Raw genomic sequence first — 17,899 nt, 5'->3', positions numbered from 1 at the left:
GCAATAATCATATGCTAATTGATTAGGAACAACCGATATTTAATCAAGCGAGGTAAATGAGGGTTTAACCATTCATTGCATAACATCTGCCTGAAGAAACCAAAGTTAGCCAGTCTTCAAACACCCAATGAACCACTAAATATCATTTGAAATTAAACTCATTTATTTAATTAACCAAATCAATCAATCAGGATTTTATTAATTAATGGATCATAATACAAAAATGTAAGTACAAAATTAATAACATATATCATAGACTTTGGTGAATTCTTGAAAAAAACCACCTTAAACATTCAATTTTACAGAACTGAATTATTCCTCATTTGGAAAAATCTAAAGCATTGTCTTTATACAACCAATGTACAGTAACTACAAAAATCTGAAAATTGATTAACAACCAAAATAAGGTCCTACAGGACCTGTATGCATGTAAGAATATAGGTCTTACATTTGTTACATTTTCCTATTTTAACATTAAACTACTAGATCACTGTAAATTAATTTATATAAAGAATATGATTGGTGAAAACTATTTAAATTAGTAAAGATTTAAAGTGTTTGCTTCATCCTGTTATTTTGGATAGTTGAATTTTGTATTTATTTATTTTTATATATTTTTAAATAATGTTATTATGTAGGTTATAGTAAAGTATAGATCATTATCACTGGTAGAATAGAAATGTTAAGATAGTTGCAATAAGTTTGCTGAAATAATTGGAAGGTTAAATTGGTGAAACTGCCAGCAAAAGTTTGAATAAGTCATTTTGTGAAAGGGGATGAAAATTTTACAAGCCTAATTACTGTCAACGATTGCAATAGATAAAAGAAATCTTAAAATTCCTTATTAAGGACCTCATTATATCTGGGAGAAGGCTGGCTGACTAGGTTGGAAGCCTAGTGATTCAAGTTATTGTTCAGCACTAAAGCCATCCAGGGTATGTACTTAGTTAGAAAATGAAGTTTTATTCCATGACGCTACAAACTTTGTCAATGCTGTACTAATTAACGTGTCCTTTGAGGCATTCATCTTGCCGCTCATAGTGAGCCAAATACTGAAAGCAGAATGTTCTCAATGGTTAAGATTTGTTCTGTGTTTCATGATCATGATAGTAAGAAACAAAACAAGTAAACACTGCATTAAATACGTTCTAGCTCCACTATTCATTAAAGAAGACACTGCAAACAATACAGCCTACAGACTGAATTGAAGGATCACTTCTTCAGCTACACTACAATCAAAATTTCATGAAAGTTGGGCTGAGTGAAAGGACGACAATCCTGTATTCAAACACAACATGAAACATGGAGAAAGGCACTTCAACAAGACTTCTTTACTCCACTGAATGGATTAAGTGAAAGCGGTGTCCAATTAATCCATGCAACGTTAACGCCACTCATGACTCAAACAATAGTACACGTGAACTCGTCCAGTAATTCAGCTAGGAAGACAAATTAGTTCTTTTTTTAGGTTTAATTGAAAATGGACCATTAGAAGTACCTCATTCCCTCACATGGAATGACTTACAACATTTATCTTCAATCCCTTTGCTTCTCATAAAAATTATAATTCAGTAATTTTTCTCCAAATAATCAAATTAAAAGTACTGTAAGAATAAGTTACAAAAAGACAATAAAACATGTATTATTGTCTTTTCTCTTCTGAATGTATTTTGAAGGTTTCAACTGATCAGCCCCAGCAGGATGTACCGCCTCAAAAACATTGTTCTCAAAATTAATTATTATTTTTTGACAAATTTTTTGACAAAGTTCTAGTGGACATGTACAGAAAAAAGCGGAATACTGACCCAGAAAAATTGCATTTATCAAATGTAGGGCAGTGAATATTCAACATGAGAAATCATGTACCAACTACAGTACTTACTAAACCAAATCTGTAAAAGTTCTAAAGATTTAAAGATAATCATAAGGTTACTTTACTGTATACCACAGCTTCTAATATCCCTAGCTGATCAATTAATCTGTTAGGATATAGTATATTGATATACCTTTATAGATTTCCTATAAACTACATTAATCCAATCTGGATTAATGTTCATCATAATGTTAACTATACCCAGTGTTAATCTGTTTAAGTTAATCAGAGATTCAAATATAAGACACAGTGTTAATCATGTTGTTAATATACTGTATACCACAGCTTCTAATATCCCTAGCTAATCAATTAATCTGTTGGGATATGTTGGTACACCTTTATGGATTTCCTATAAACTTACATTAATCCAATCTGGATTAATGTTAATCATAATGTTAACTGTACCCAGTCAAGCTGAGATTTGATATTACAGCTAGGATGGATCATATAGTAAATACTAAGTTCTAGAATTTAAAACTCTAGAATAGAACATTTTAACACATTTTGTTGTTGATAACAGACACCAAATCCGGTGTTGTTTTGCTGGCTTTTCAGTAGCTGGTCGATAATCAGTACAATAGACTTGGGGGGAGGCAATGTAGCTATGTCTTTTGACGAAGATGGTTAATTGTTCAAGACCGGGTGATGGGTCGATAGTGGTGCATCACTGAAATGACACTTCTTATTGTTGACCTGAGATGTATTGTTTCATGCACTGTGGCTTGATTGGGGTAAGGGTAGGCACTTTCAATAACATTATCACCTATATTGTTCTTTACAGAAGGCCTATATTGTTCTCTACTGTGCCTAGATTACTGGTTACCCATCGCTAATCTTGTGTTAATGGTGTTTTGCGTTAAAAACTCTCCAAGCAGTTGGTAAACATTATTTAGAATATATGATTAAAAATAACCACTAACTATGTATGGTGCATTAGGATTTTGTTTCCTGAATTCAATCACTTGTTAGGCTTCACCAATTATTCTGATGCTGTTACTGTGGCAGAACTGTAAACATTTTTAATTGGTTTACAGATTTTGATTATCATTTGAATTTGCTTATTTAATTCTTTGATCTTTTTGCACATACTTTTTTTTTTGATACATGGAAGTCAACCACAATACTTATAATACACACTTAAACAAACATATTTTAATAGTATTTTATATTTATTTTGTTAGGGCTTTTACTTCGATACCAGCAATTTTTGAGAAATCTATAAGTAAGCATACATTTTTGTATGCTTCCTTAATATATAAATTTTATTATTCTTATAAGTAAATTTAAGTTTTACATAAAGGAAAGGGAAGAAAGGAACAAAAAGGAGAGAAAAGAAAAAGATGGAATAAAATGAAAATAATAAATTTTTTTTTCTTTTTAAAAAAATATTTAACTACCTAAACCTTAAGAAGAAACTCGACAAGCATACTTGATGATGATGAAATAAAATGATTAAAACAAATAATAATCATTAATTGTATAAAGCTTTAACCAAAACACTAATAATAATAATAATTTAAAAGGGTATTTCTGGAAAAGTGGGTTCTTTCAAACCCCTCAAACCTTCCTGGCTACAGGCTTGCATTACTAAGGCTATCGAAAAAAAAAAAACGTCCATTCAAAAGAAGAGTGTTGGAAGTGTTCAACAGACTGTCTAAAAAGAATGCTAATTTTAGAATTTACTTTAAAAAAATGGAATTCTTGTTACGTCTTGTTATAGCCGTAAGCTTTCAAACATACAGTATCTAGTTTAAAATTTCATGTGCTTAGCAGTGAATGAAATAAAAATGAGAGGATTTCTGGTTCTCTGGCAGTAAATCTGACAATTACCAGTTATGTTGTGCATTCATTGTGGAGTAATAGGATTGTTAACTCAAATCCACAATTAACGAGAGCAAAGATAGCCAGGAGCTATAGAGTACACATATCAACATTTCTGTTTCTGTCCAGTAAAATGACTTCAATTAGTCAAAATGTACTATCCTTAGTATTTTGTGTTATCCAAACAGAGAGTAGAAAAAATTGGTGATTGGATCATAAGGATTTAAATAAAGATTTTATTCAAAATGTTATACTTAAAGTACATTTATATACTGCAATACAATTATACACAATACTTTTTTTCAGTGTCTATCAATGCCTTCCAAAATCTACGAATGTCAATCAAAAATTTTGTATGCTTTTTTTTTAACAATGATGAATTTCATTTTCTTTGTGGAAAGTTGTATTTTTTTTTTGTGTTGAGAGTGAGTGAATTATTGTAATTGACTTACTTTATGTTTACATTTCTTCTTATGTAAGGTGATTCAACATCTTACAGGCTTTTTGGTAAACTTTGTTGACGTAAATTGAAATTTGAAACAGACCTATAGGGCCTACTATTATAGACACCAGACTGCAATCTTCCCAATCATTTTCTAATGTTCAAAAGTGATAAGAAATGAACATTGCAAAGAAAGTATGAGTGTATATGTCAATGAGACTTTAAAATTACACAAAAATCATTGGACATTACTAACATAAATCAAATAGACAAATGAGATTTTCAAACATTCTGCATTAAAACATTCTCTTTCAGGGCTAGCTTATATTCAAAATATTATTTTCAAAAACAATTAAATTTTTGTTCACATACGTTAGCAACGTTTCGCATCTAGCCCCCCTCCCCATGGCGGCCAATTAGTTCCACTAAGTGGGTTAAAATATAACCAATAAGTTTTCATTAAAATTGGGATTTAGCTCCACATTCTCAATGTTTGCATCCCTCAGCCTATGCCCCTGCCATTACAGTTATGATATTAACATTAATATGATTAGTTAATCATCACATAAAGTCAGAATGGCACAATAATAAACTTGGTTTTAAAAAGTTCATTGGTTTACAAAGTTTTACTGTTTTACCACTAGAGGGCTCACTCCATCTTTTGTATCAACTCACTCACACACATTCACAGAACAATAATAATGGAGTTTTTAAATTCAAACCTGAAGGGAGAATAGCAAAATGGATTTCTGAGTCATGCAGTATTTACGTGCTTCACATTATTTTACCATTTGTTCAATCAAACCCCTATGGAACAATACCCATCTACCTGGGAAAAAAATTCCATAATGTTGCTGATTCAATACATTGGCATTTAAACCTATACCTACTGTATTTGCAGTATAATGCTGGGTGGAGACACACCAGGAATTAGCAAACAGGTACCTAGAGAAAACCGTAGTGGTGGTGAAGTGGACAGATTGGCTTATACTCAAACCCAAATCTTTGACCAGAAGCCTTAATGTTGCACTTATGTTTACATGCATAAAATATTATGGACTGCTACCAAAGACAACAAATTTCATGTATCTTTCAGGTGATGTGCTATTATTTATTGCATATTATGTAATAATACCTTGAGAAAAAAAAGTATGTCCTAATGGGAAAATCCAAGGGGGTATACCACTTGGCCTCATAGCTCAGGTAGTAGAGTATCTGAACGGTAATCGGAAAGTCTTGGGTTCAAAACCCCAATGGCGCACATACGTTTTGCTGAAATATTTAATATCTCCATACCAAGTTACTAACATATGATGTATCTTTCTATAAATAATCATGATGACTCCTTTTATCTCACCATACATACCAAATTTAAAATTATACTTTCACAACTATTGAGAATACGGAGAAAAAGAGAACCATACGTGAGAATATATGCATAACCTGTGTCAAAATGCGACAAACACACATACCGCGCGAGACTTACCACGTATAAAAGGTGCATTAAAATAGTTACGTTAATGGTGCCCGAGTGTTTGAAACATTCCCGTGGGAGGTGTAACGAATGATTGATCTTTAGTAGCTATCAAATTTCGTAAGAAACAGCAATTTACATTTATTATTCTTGGGGCGTAAACTTGCACATTATAAACAAAATATAACCTTTCCAGCAGAGTGAATGATGCAATTATATTAAGGCTAAAGTAGCTTACAATCAAGCATTACTAATAATTCATGTGATAGACATAACTTGATACACCTGTACAAGAATAATAATTTAAAAAGGTATGATATTTAGCACAACTTTCTATTTTTCCTGTTTGTGATATAACTATGACAAGAAAGAAAGTTGTTTGAATATGATATTATTATAGACAACTGGTATGTATCATTATATACTGTAATGCGCTTTCTACATATAAAGCACTTAAAAAACTAGCACCGAAAAGAACAAAATAAAAATAGATATATAATATAAAACAAACAATTATCGAGAGCAAAGATAAACCATGCTCTGCAAGCCGGTGTTCTTACAAGGAGGTACAGGTACATAACTGTATGATGACATATGTGCCAATAGTTTAATTAATGCTTGCTACTGTACTTGTTCATGTTCCGGTAGCACTTTTCACATTTAGAATGCTTATAATTAACCATTAAAACAGATTGACATACAGTACACAAAGCTAATTCAGCAAGATGTTTTACTGAAGATTTGGTCCATTCCCCTGGTCCAGTCAAGTTTTGCCAAGTGCATGCCAATTTTTTGTCATCAACAGAACGTTCTACTCAATTTAATTTTTCAATGAAATTATAGAATACTTTCAACATTTATATCTTTTTGACGTTTATGCTCCAGAATAATTTAACTCTATTCTAAATATAGAAAGAAAAATTACATGGAGGTGGCCGTACCTGAGACGACAGAATGATAAAGGATTAGAATCAATAGGAACCATATGGGGAAGCTAAACTTAGATTTTGTATGAGTGGGCCAAGCTTGTCATATGTAGGCCTAAACAAGTGATATGGCCAATGATGTGTCATATCCTAAGAGGTCTGATGTGTGACCTATATACGACCCTGCGAATGACCACAAAAGTCTGTTAACGCTCTACTCAGCTTGGCCTAGCCACTCTGGGCCTGGGACGTTTTCAGAACACAGCTAGCCATCAAATCGATCAAGCTGTATTAGCCATACAGAAAGTCTGCCGGTTTGAATTTTAGACACCCAAATCTGGACAATGACTGTCATTAAAGCTAGGTTATAATTAGCATATCAATATTCATACATGTAATAATTTACAACAATTAATTTATATGCAAACATTTAGTCATTTATCAATAATTGTGGGTATAAATATCCTATTTAATAATTCACACAGTGAAACTAAGATAAAGACAGCAAAACAAAAAAAACAAAACAATGTTTATCTTTTTTTTATCTTCATCTCTTTATTGTGCTGCAATTTCTTTTTTTTTACTTAAGGAGGGAAAACACCAAGAAAGTCCAACGGATTCTGATATCCTACATATTATATTATATAGTACCAAAAGTTTCTTCACAAAAAAAATTGATAACTATGAATTGATAATATGAGTTAACCAAAATCCCAATGAATTTCTACAATCATAATTATGTGATGACTAGATAGGACTGCGTTTATGTAGATGTCATTTTTATGAAGCTAAAAAATTGTTTCTCATCTTTTTTTCAATTTTAATTTTAAAAAAAAGAAAGTTGATGAACATGGTTTGTATAAGCAAAACAAAAGTAAAAAATGTTGCTAAGTGAAATAATTTCAGGTGTCATCACAAATGAGTCTTTTGAAAAATGAGTTATAAATGGATATAGATCATATCAATATCTTTATTTTGGTCTTTGAATGACTCTTCCACTAAGCACCCTACCCTTGGATATTGTTGCTAGGCTACCACAAAAGGACAGTGTAAAAACATACACAAACACATGCGTTTGTGGGACAAAATGTATGTTTGTGACACATACGCGTGATCCTGGCTTGATTTTGATTGGTCAGTTGTTAAGTTTGACTGACAATGCAGAAACATCCATTAAGTTCAAGGTTCACGAAAACAAATTAAAACATGATCGTTTTTTAATGCAGACGTCTGAACATACTGTACTTTGAAGAAAATTACCTCTAAAGGATTGTCAAGACTACCAAATTTTATACACAAAAAACATGCTATGCCTAAATATGGTCATGATGGCATCACATTATTACCATATATAGGCACATCATGGACATATATGGGCATACAGAGGCTTTTTGTAAAAGAAAATTTGATAAACAGTGAACTTGTATTAGTTTTAGTTATGAAAAACAGCACTTATACTCATTGGACGAGTGGCTGAACAAATTTGCCGACTGGAAGTCCGAACTATGGGGCCGACTAGAGCCTCGGTCAGAGTTCTGGAATCAAAATTCCTGGTAGTGTTCATGGGGAGAGTTTTACAGTATGGCTTATTATCAGGACTCGCAGAAAAATACTTCAGTTCAGCAATATTCATAATTGGAATGGCCATTATCATTTCCTGCAGTATATTTAAGTAAGAATACCTTCAATATGAAAGAGAAACTGGTTCGCAGACAAAACCCAGACAGCTAGAAGCTGACCGAGTTTTATACAAAGTGGACAGTCCATTCAAAAATATTTTTATAATAAAAAAAAATTACAAAATTTATGAATTCTATGAAATATCTCACAAAAAAATGATTTTAAAATGGTCATTTTCTTAGGGGGTTATGCTAACCTAAATAAAATTAATGTTTTTAGTTAGTTACTTACCGTAGATGGACTGTTCCTCATTTTTACTTAAAAAGCTTTGTAAGGAATCAAAATGGCCGGTTATGTACAACAAGTCAGATTTTGAGGTAGGTGTAATTTTTAGTTGATCAAATTTTTCTAGGGTACTTTTGGCTGTTGACTTCAAATCTACAACCTAAAATACATTAGTAAGTGTTCTGTTACACATAGCACATCGACTCGACTCTCCCAACAATGTTAGATTTGACCTTTGAACTATCATACCTTGGAAGAGTCCTTCATGCACATCAAGCAGATTCGGAATCTACCACAATGGCTATACTAGATAAAAATTAGTCTTGTTAATCCTACAGTACACCTCAAATATGACCAGTCTAATTGTCTACATCTCAACCAACATATCACCATAACTGTAATAATTCAGAAAGTGCACCCTCTATAATAGTTGTCATTTACATTGTGTCATCATGTGTTAAACTATTCCAATGCATTTCATAATTACTTTTCTTTGCCTCTTTGATTACAAAAATGTGTTTCTAATTTTTATGCGACAAAATAACAAAATTTAGGTTGTAAAATGAAGGGGTTTACGAAAGTACAAGTACTGTAAATTATTGAGCATTGACACTTTAGTGTAGTTTATATTTGAGGTGCTTTATTCAAATGTGTTACTTATTAAAACTTAGAATGCTAAAATATGCTGTTGTCTATACAGTGTTTGTATTATATTTTTAATTTGGTGAGAAATGGGTTGTTTAACGTTTGATGTGATGCTTTTTTTAAAGAGGCACTTATCTGAGAGACTTAAAACCTTTAATATTATTATTATTATCATTAATATTATTCAAGAGTATAATGTATTGAACAAGTAGTTTACAGTCATGTTTGTGTACAATATGTGCAACAGAGAATAATCACCAACGATATTATTGGGCCACGTTATAAAATGCTGTTGTCTCTTGTAGTGCTAATATTTTGCCTTGTCCTATTGGCTTTTCTGCATTAGTCACAAAAAAATATAATACCCTCCAAATTGTACACTAATGTATTAAAGATTATAGTACTTAAGCAAGAGATTGCATGCCATTGCTAGGAAAAATTAAAGCTATTAGTAATAGGTCTGGGACTCAATGAATTTGGAAATTTAGACAAAATTATGTGGTTTTGTTATTTTTATTGAGTTGAAAAGCAGTAATAAATTTTTAAAAACATTTTTTATTACTGTAAAAAATGTATCATCATGTTTGTTATTGAGTGTAATGCAATAATTTCAGACTTGAGTATTATGATGTATTTTAAACCTGAGTAAATAAATAAATTCACAATTTAGATGCAAAGCTACAATGGTAACATTTACTTGATAGCAGTAACATTAATGTTGGTATATAATGAAAACTAACAATAGAGAAGGGTAATTATTATAGGGCCTGTTTCTACTGGAAAGAAAAAATCGATTAAAAATCTCTTTTTCTTTGCAGTAGAAACGGGACCAGTTCGAAAAAAGTGATTAAAATAAGCAATTAAAAACATGCAATGGATAGTGTGTTTGAATTGTAAATAACCGATTTTGGCTGTGTACCTTTTATCTGCAACACCAAAAGCAATTATCAGGTGAAATGTGATGATGATGATGATGGTGACGGTGGATGATGACAATGAATATGATAAAGATGGGTTGTAATGATGATTATAGTGGTGGCAGTTGAATGTTATGGTGGTAATCGTAGATAAGATGATATGAAAAAACTGGCAACTGATAATGACAATGACAATGATAAGAATGATCGAAGAATGATAGGGGTGGTGATCCAGAAGATGAAATTGGTGATGGTGATAACAATGATGAAGATGATAATGGTCGATGGTAATATAATAATCATTATCATGAAACTGGTGAGGTGATAATGATATAATAATCAATGAAAATAATAACAATATGAGCATTTGGAAGCAGTGGTACAGTATGAATAGTCAATATATATTTTTTTATTTCTATATCTGGTTACACATTCCCATGTAATCATTCTGATATAGATTATTATATCATAAAGATGATGCATGTGTTTATCAAGTCTGTATTTACATTATAATCTGAAAAAATATAAAGCAATGTTCCTAAAAAAAGCATAATTGAAATATCAAATACCACACTGTTGACATTTGATATCTATGCAACAATCAGAGTCATTCCTAGATTGCCAATTTGGATCAATAAACACTGAACCTGCTTCCATTTTAATAATGCCGGACAGATATTGACAGCTTAAGTGAGCTTTGCATGTCTGCTCTAGCCCCTGGAGAATACCTACAATGTTAGTCTCAACATTATCAAGCCACAAATAACAAGCAACCAATTAGCATATAAATCTGAATCGGAAGTTAGAATAATCAGTTTTACCAATTTGCAAACTTATTATTCAAATTTCCAATTCACAGAGTCAAATAAATCAAATAAATAATTCTGAACCAAAACATCAGAGGTTAGAAATAGAAACTATAACACAGATTGAGAAATTTGTGAGTGGTAATATACAGTATAGATAATAAATCAAGTTAATAAGGGATGCGCGGGAAACTTGACAGCTGAACCTTCGGAGTATACTTCCAATCGTACCTTGACCTCTTGTTAAATTGCTCATTATATCAAAATTTGCATCCTACATATTACATGAGCAATAATATCGTCATTGCTACATCTAAAGAGATTCCTTTTGTAGGTTATGATTACTGCATAGAAGTTTAAAAAAATGAATCCTATGCTATAGGTGAAACTCCTCCCACTTACATCTCATTCATGTGTGATGGACCTAATGATCTACAAATAATTAAAATCACCTTTTAAAGCTTTAAAGAAGTAATTTCTAGGACTGCTTGACCTGGGGGGGGGGGGGATGGATAAAGTGGACTGACATTTGACATAGGAAAGAGTAGTTTGAGTACAGTTCAATGGATTGGTAAGCCTCTAGGCAACATGACTAATAGGGCCTATCCACACTAATTTATACTGTTAAAAACTAGACCCTATGAAATCAAGACACATTCCATATCAAATTATATTGAGATTTCATTTTTTGTTGATCCAAAAAGAAAAAATATAATATCCAACAATATGAAGTATTTAATCCTTTGTTTATTATCTCATATTTTTTTTCTAAAAATTAATAATTTCATGTATCAGTGTATTATGCTACTGGCAATTTTGGGCTTTCACATTTTACTAATATATAACTAAAGCATTGGCTAAGTGGTATTGTGCAGTACAGCCTCTTGCACTGTAGACACTGCTTCAAGACCGTCGTGCTAACAAGACAAGATTTAATTTAAGTTTGATTGCTCAGTTCTTCAAATAATCTTTCATGATTGGCAAGTTAAAAAAGAAAGTGTTTCATCCATTGTATAAGTTACATGCTGGTTAGTGTTACACTTTAGTTAGTCACAGGTTCCGAGGGGCACAGCTAAATTTTACAATATATAGTTAAAAAAGAAAAAGAGAGACAAATTAAATTATTTCTATTATACTGTTTTTGTTCAGGCCAATAACATGACAGTTAAACGTCTAGGAAAAAACAGTCATGTAATTGCAGTAGACAGCCCTGCAAATAAAATGTTTGTGCCTCTGACCATAAAAGTTGTCTTGATAAAATGCCTCCAAACCAAATTATCTGTACACTATATAACCTATATAGGCTAACAGTTTATTTTTTTTAACTGTTCTTACCATTTCTTTGTGGCTTTGAGTTGTAATTCATGGAAGGAACAAGTGAACTTGAACTTTGCCGCACGCTTCCCAACTCGCTGCAGACGTTTCCAGACGGAAGTCATGGCAGCGGTCAATTATTAGCCACGTCAACAAAAAAACTCTTTAGAAATTGCCTTGCCTAGTAAGCGGCATCTGAGGAGACACAAATATCAAAATATAATATTAAATAAAATATTATTATTTAATTTCATTTATTCTAAAACCTCTAAAACGGAGAAGTATAACAGTACATACAAAAACAAACATTACAATATATATGACATTAGAAAGCTAAAGTGAAAAAATGAAACAATTGAAATAAAACTTTAAGATGAGGATATATTTTACAATTTCTCTAATACAATATTCAACCACTTTTAATCTGAATCAAATAAATAAATGGAGAGCAAGGAAGAACACAATTGTTATTATTAAAATGCACATGAAAGTACAATATTTCTTAAACAATATAAATTTCATTTAATTATTGAATGTTTGTTAGGAGTGAAAAAAAACCAAATAAATAGTATAAAAGTTAAATTAATTACTTCAGCATTGCTGGTGTGCGATGATAAACAAAACACATAATAAAATATAGGATATTAGTCTGTTACTACTTTAAAAAACTAAGACAGTTGTTTCTACACATTTTATAGCTACACATGACACAAAATAAATATAAATACACTTAGGTATACAAATAAATTACAAAATAATTTACATCATGTATATGAAAGTTTTAATTAAAAAGAAGTCCTTTTCATAATGAGTGGATATTTACAGTAGCATAATAATCGGCAAAATACAGTAATAATAGAAACGGTCAGTTCCGTACTTCACGATTTGTGTGCACACAGTGCATGGTAGGTAAAGGGTAACGATTGATGGTTTATAATAGAAGCGGTTTGGCGCAAAGGAAACGGTTTGGTTTCCCAACATCGAGGTCTGGGTTTCAATCCTTTGCTGTGCAATTTGCTTGTGACCTTGAGGCACTTAATCTACATTGTTTCAGTCTACCCAGTTGTATCAATGGGAACCAGCAAATTGCTGGGAGCAACCTGCAGTGGACTGGCATCCCACCCAGGGGGAGTATCCCACTCTTATGTGCTTCAAGCTACTTGAAACCTGGGATAAGTTCCAGCCCTATGGGCCCTAGTGGTTAGGCAAGAATTTACTTCTAACATGGTTTTAAGGTTGTACTCTTGTTCGGTGCAAGCAAAATAACCCTGCCTTTAAATAATTCTTAGGCCTTGATCACTATGAACTGTCACTAAGAGTAAAGCCTGAACTTGATTTGTTACATTAGAGTCATCTACAATGGGAGAAGGGAGAGATCAAAAGTACTGTAAAAATTAAAACTTATTATTAGTTTTGAGTTCTTGAATTAATTGCTTTTCAGATTTAGTAATTAATATTTAACAGAAATGTTCTTCAATATATCTTCTTTCATACGTAAACTGCAAAAATCTGACATCTTGGGTGCTAGCACAAAATTAGAAATTGCAAAAAATATAGGATTTTGCCAGTGCCAATCACAATATGAATGGCAAACCGCCAAGCTACAGTTCCACTTAATATTCAGTATTTCAAAATTTTAGCAGAGACATTAATTATTTATTCTATTTATGACATTATACATTTTAATGTTCTGGAAAATAATTAAATTTGAATCATGTGGGTTACAGCTGACTACCTTCATTGCATCATATAATATTTAGCATTATTGATTCAGTTATTTTTATGAACTGTAACATTTCGTTTGAATAACATGTGCTGATGAAGAATATGCAAACAAATTTGAAATAAAAGAAATCCATTCTTTGGATTTGGAGGCATATTAGGTAACATGAAAATTGGAGAGGTTTATAGCCATCCTGAAGGTTGGAAGCAGGGTGGTACTGATAGGGGTCCGAAGTTTGAAGAGGTCATTTCAACGAGATCTCTTTAATGAGCTTTCTTTATTTCAATTTTAATTCAATTCAACGTAACATTTATTTCTCTTCTTTTTTTTTATATTATGTACAGCTTTTAAATAAAAAGATAAATATTAATTTCAGAAGAGAGACAAAAACCCAAAAAGCAAAAGCTTGTGAAGGGCTGCCTGAATAAAAAAAAAGAAAGTCAATCAATTGTAGAGATATTCAGTAAAAAAAATATTAAAACTTGAATAAAATGAATACCGTTATAAAATATCAGTGATTATAAATATATTTAACCAGGGATAAAAAATGAACTTATATTTAGTTTCAGAATTCATGGCTGTATATAGATATTAGATACTTTTTTAGATTTATCGAGAACAAATTTGTTAATGGGGATTTAATTAAATTGGTTGGTAGACTGTTCCAAAGTTAGGGACCCGAAAACTGAACATTGTGGGGCATGGGACCCTGTATTGATCTTGAATGTAAGAGGAGAGCATTGAACTTGAAAAGCAAGTAGTATGGGTAAGAGTAGATGGTATGGTAATCTTAAATGTTGAGTACAAGGGTATGGACATCATCCTTCGTAATGGTATGTGCAATCAGTCAACCTGAATATTAGAGGACATTTAGTCATCTTTATACAAGTAGATGATGTAGGCATCTAGAATGTTGAGGTGGGGGGAGGGGGGCGCCTCCAGTGACGTGTCAGATATCTTCCAATAAGGCGTCCAAATTTTCCTAACGGGGGTGTACACCCAATTATGACCCACCATGCTTGGGTCTGATGTGAGAAAATTTAAGAATAGGCACCTAAAATTTCTGAAAATGGTAAGAAAGAGAGTATGAAAATGCTTTTTCAAAGCAATGTTACCTACCAAACAATTGGCTTCATTCCCTGTGGGGTCTTCTGCACCAATTCCCTTTCCTCCCCCCTTCACCTTGCATATTGGGAAAGATGAAATGATATACCTTGAATTTTTGGGTTGTTCACTGATTCAGTTAATCAATTTAAATACAGTATTGGATGGGTTAATGACGGTTGAATGTTAGAAAGAGAAGCGGTCAACTGGAACATTGCCAATAAAAAGTTTATAATATTTATTGCTTAACTGAAATACTATAGGTTAAAACAAATTTCTAAAAACAATGTGGAGTCTAAAACCCATGTACAGTAATATTCTATACTGTAGGTACCTGAAATATCAGGGGTCAAACCTGAATAAATGCCTCTATAAATCAATATTTAATCTTCAGTTGGTCAATTGGATATTCAGAGATTTGTTCTACTACACTTGATAAATAATGGAATCTAGTTGGGTCAATCAGAATTATCTGGGGAGGTTATCATCCTCACTAGGCCTAATTAATCAATGAAAATGTGTGTGGTTGAGCAACCAAGTGGTCCGTCTGTAGTATATCTGAATTGTCTAGGGAGGGATAAAGTGACTATGCCTAAATTAGCGACTGATAAATGTGAGTGGTCAAGTGTCCGATTGGTCAATTGGACTAAGAAATTAGTTAAACTGTTATCCAATTAATATAATATCCAGAGTATGAATTGTTAAATGAATTATAATATATTAATTAAATGAATTTGTAATTACTTTTGAATTGATCAAATTGAAAAGTTGAATAACTAGATGTGTTTTCATAATCTTGCACAGAAATCAAATCAGCAGTTTAAACTTTAAATTGATTAAAAAATGAATGTAAAAATATCAACAAAATTTACAAACTAGAAAAATACAATATTTAAATGAAAACTAGTATTTAGAAAAATACAGTTTCTTGAAAATCATTAGCATATAGGAAAAGGGTCAGGGTTCATTACTATTATTATATGATATGGATTCTAGATATTCTTGCAAACAATTCACAACATAAATATATTTCATTGGTATTCTACTCTTTTCATCAATTAATTTTTTTCATAGAAGAATTTACTGAGCTATGAATTTGAGACCGGTCCAATATAAATGCTTTGGCTTGCCCAGAGTCTAACCTAGCTTCTGGATGTTTCTTTGAACATTTTCGTAACCACTATTAACCACTTAAGTTTTATTACCATTTACAGACACAAACTAAGATGATTTGCAGAATTCATAATGACTAAAGGGTTGTAAAAATCATACACATCAGTCACAACAAACATAACCTACTGATCAAATTCAACAGTTTCCCCTTGCATATGAGTAAATTAATAAGTGAGGTATTTAAGTAATTGCATTCGTAGCAATTGCGTACACTTAACGAACCAAGTGCTATGTTAGTACTGTGAAACTCGCAGACTGGTGGCACCTTCAACATGACTTGTCACCATGGCAATCTGTATGATTGATATCTTTCAGAATTAGCAACTTGATTGATAAGTTGGCCTATAATATTGATTCAGTGCTTTGGTAAATAGAAACGGATGCTTTTAAACTTTGGAATATTTATGGCAGGACAGGAGCAGATATAAAATATATGAATGTATTAATGTAATTTAGTTAGATAATGCTTTATACTGAAACGGTCTCAAAGCGTTTTGATGTGTAGAGTAAATCTTACAGAAACTTTTTTCTCCTCTTAAGATTCTCTTAATGTCTGAGCTACCCAGTAAAAAGGTACCAGCTACTGTGTTCCTGTCCACAACAGAGGCTGAATGGACCAGTACACCAAGGAAGTTCCCGTGCATCCTCCAATTCAAAACTTCTCTAATTCAAGACAACGTTTTCAAAGAGCAATCAATCTTTTAACACATTACTACAGAGTAACCCTCTAATAAGAGACCGAACCCCGAGACAATCCCAAATTTTCAGGTGGTCTCGAAGGCGAATAGTAGTTAATGAGGTGTTTTCTCTCTAAAGTTTACAATTTCTTTACCTTTGAATATTTGATCTTATTATACAGTATGAGCAATTCAATGTACAAATAATATGTTTTTAAGTTTTTGTTTTTTTCCCAAAATTTTATCATGATTGATAATCTCTATAGTTATTTAATTGAATGGTCATTACTTATTTTTAGATGCAACATATGGTTTAATATTGGTAAATTAAAGGAAACTAACGTCATTGGTTTAATTACTAGGGCAATAAAAATGCTGTATCTGTATTAGGATACTATAAAGATGATGTTACAGTTGTGTACCACCATTTTTTCTACATTTCCCCCGGTTTTTAAATATTCAAAAACCTGTATCTCAAACCGTTCCCAGGATTTTCGTCAAACATCCTTTTTGGATCCTTTTTTTAGGAAAAATCAGTTGTAAAACATATTAACAGTTGTTTTTCTCCAGAGCTTGGTGCTAAGTTCAAGATTTCTCCCCCTTTGTTGGTCCCACCACCCTGCTTCTGATATTGTTTTGTTTCCTCTAAACCTAATTATAAAACCAAGACGGTAAAGCCTTAAATTATTTAATCATAAAAAAGATATTAAAAATTCTTGATATTATTGTGTATATGTTAAATTGAAAATCATTTTAATAAGGAAAGAAAGGATTGCTAAGGCGCGATCTACAAATTATCCCCAACGACAGAAACGGGTCAAACACGTTTACTATTGTTATATGACAAGCTCCCAAACGCGTCTGTGAAATGCCGTTTGGAAGCTTGTCGTTCGAGCCGTTTATTCCGTTTGGAAGTTAACTCCTCCCCTTTTCATATGGCTGACTGCTCGTGAATGGCAAAATGTTGAACACGTTCAGCGAAATTTGGAATTTGATCGTGATTTAAACAACTTCAAAACTTGTTCAGTGTCCCTACCGTACCTAGGCTATGTAGGCCTAGGCCTATATTTATAATAGTAGTAGCCTGGTAGTAAAATGC

At 32.1% G+C, this 17,899-nt stretch overlaps 1 protein-coding gene across 10 annotated transcripts in view; it reads right to left on the bottom strand.

Annotated features, from left to right (window-relative positions):
• Positions 1 to 17,899, bottom strand: part of LOC117107758 (EH domain-binding protein 1-like) — an 84,246-nt gene that overhangs the window by 49,847 nt on the left and 16,500 nt on the right. For all 10 annotated transcript variants that reach the window (XM_033249515.1, XM_033249518.1, XM_033249522.1 and 7 more), the window contains one exon: positions 12,145 to 12,318. In XM_033249515.1, the coding sequence (XP_033105406.1) occupies positions 12,145 to 12,248 (104 nt within the window). In that variant the 5' untranslated portion in view covers positions 12,249 to 12,318. The remainder of the gene's footprint in view (positions 1 to 12,144; positions 12,319 to 17,899) is intronic.

This window comes from Anneissia japonica, unplaced genomic scaffold (genome assembly GCF_011630105.1).
Source record: "Anneissia japonica isolate Jap-2015-1 unplaced genomic scaffold, ASM1163010v1 scaffold287871_len1641731_cov197, whole genome shotgun sequence".
Classification (NCBI taxonomy): Eukaryota; Metazoa; Echinodermata; class Crinoidea; order Comatulida; family Comatulidae; genus Anneissia; species Anneissia japonica.
Note: the sequence above shows the minus strand (reverse complement) of the source record. Positions and strands in the feature narration are given on the sequence as shown.